The sequence below is a fragment of the Didymella exigua genome (genome assembly GCF_010094145.1).
Source record: "Didymella exigua CBS 183.55 unplaced genomic scaffold M421scaffold_167, whole genome shotgun sequence".
In the NCBI taxonomy this organism is placed as follows: Eukaryota; Fungi; Ascomycota; class Dothideomycetes; order Pleosporales; family Didymellaceae; genus Didymella; species Didymella exigua.
Window position 1 is genome coordinate 1 of NW_022984941.1, and position 1,330 is coordinate 1,330.

The 1,330-nt window shown below is 29.3% G+C and overlaps 2 protein-coding genes across 2 annotated transcripts; both read left to right on the plus strand.

Annotated features, from left to right (window-relative positions):
• Positions 1 to 663, plus strand: M421DRAFT_175931 (uncharacterized protein). Its single transcript, XM_033587834.1, has one exon. It carries the CDS (start codon positions 193 to 195, stop codon positions 409 to 411), a length of 219 nt encoding a protein of 72 aa, XP_033442367.1. The 5' UTR covers positions 1 to 192; the 3' UTR covers positions 412 to 663.
• On the plus strand, positions 664 to 1,330 carry M421DRAFT_175932 (uncharacterized protein). The gene has a single exon (XM_033587835.1). The coding sequence runs from the start codon at positions 916 to 918 to the stop codon at positions 1,084 to 1,086; it is 171 nt and encodes a 56-aa protein (XP_033442368.1). The 5' UTR covers positions 664 to 915; the 3' UTR covers positions 1,087 to 1,330.

Consider the following 1,330-nt stretch of genomic DNA (forward strand, 5'->3'; position numbering starts at 1 on the left):
TTTTTTTTTAGCCCCCCCCACCACCAGTATTTTAGAATGCTGATGCATCAAAGTTTAAATTCAACGACATATATAGGTCATCACACCTTAGCAGTACAAAGAGGGTTAAACCTTGGTGTTGCTTTATTTATAGTATCTGAAGCTTTATTTTTCTTAGCTATATTTTGAGCATTTTTCCATAGTCTAAGCATTATGTGGATAGGAGCCAAACTCCGGGGAAGCCCTAAAACTCTAATAACTAAACTTCATAAGGAAACTTATAAAGTGGCCCCGTTAACAACTGGGGGTACAGTAACATCATTAGAGATTCTTGATACAAATCAAGGAATGGGTAATCGCGGATCTAAAATAGATAGTATTATATCTGTAAAAGAGCAACGAGTAGACGGTTCCTCAGTATTTGTTTTTTAATACTGTAAGGTGTATTCTAAGTGCCAGAGAAATTTGGTTTTTATGCAATTAATAAAAGAGGTTTATACTCTTTTTGAATCTATACTAAGATTCTATACGAAAATTTATTATTTTAATTCCAAAATATACTCATTTGCTAGTAAAGCAATGTCTTCTAATTTTTAGTATACTTACACTAATGATTTAAATCTTTATTATCTTACTGGGTTTAATGACGAGAAAGGTTGTTTTTTATATAGGTATTAGTTATAACCCTAGATATAAAAACGCCTATAGAGTAAAAGCTGCATCCCTTATATTGGTGTACATATAAGGGATATTACCTTATTAGAACAAATTCAAATCTTTTTTTGGTGTAGACACAATATCTAAACTAGATGCAGAATCTGTTAAATTTAGAGTATATGGTTTTGAAAACTTAAAAGTTATTATGAATCATTTTGATAAATATCATCTATTAACTAATAAACAGAATACCTGCTTTTTAAACAAGTAGTAAATGATATGGAAAAAGGAAGACATTTAACTGTAGAAGGTTTAAATAAAATTATGTCAATTAAAGATCTTATGAACAATAAAGGAATGTCAGACAGGTTTAATCTAGCTTCTAATATAGAGACTATTTTAAGACCAGATATTAACGATAGAAAAATAAAAAAAGTATACAATGGTTAGCTGGGTTCAATGATGCTGAAGGATGTTTCTTTGTAGCATTAAAAAAATATCCACTATCTAAGTTAGGGGAAACTGCAGGATTGAGATTTATTTTGACTCAACATATTAGAGATGAAGAGTTGCTAAAAAGTTTTATTTCCACTTTAAATTGTCGTAGATATATACCTAAATCAGCTTATGGTGAATTTACAGTTGAAAGATTTGCAGATGTTTTTATAAAGTGATTCCTTTTTTTTTTTTTTTT

Bases quoted from the DNA above. Each gene is read 5' to 3' on its own strand.
- M421DRAFT_175931 (XM_033587834.1), top strand. From the start codon at position 193: ATGTGGATAGGAGCCAAACTCCGGGGAAGCCCTAAAACTCTAATAACT.
- M421DRAFT_175932 (XM_033587835.1), top strand. From the start codon at position 916: ATGGAAAAAGGAAGACATTTAACTGTAGAAGGTTTAAATAAAATTATG.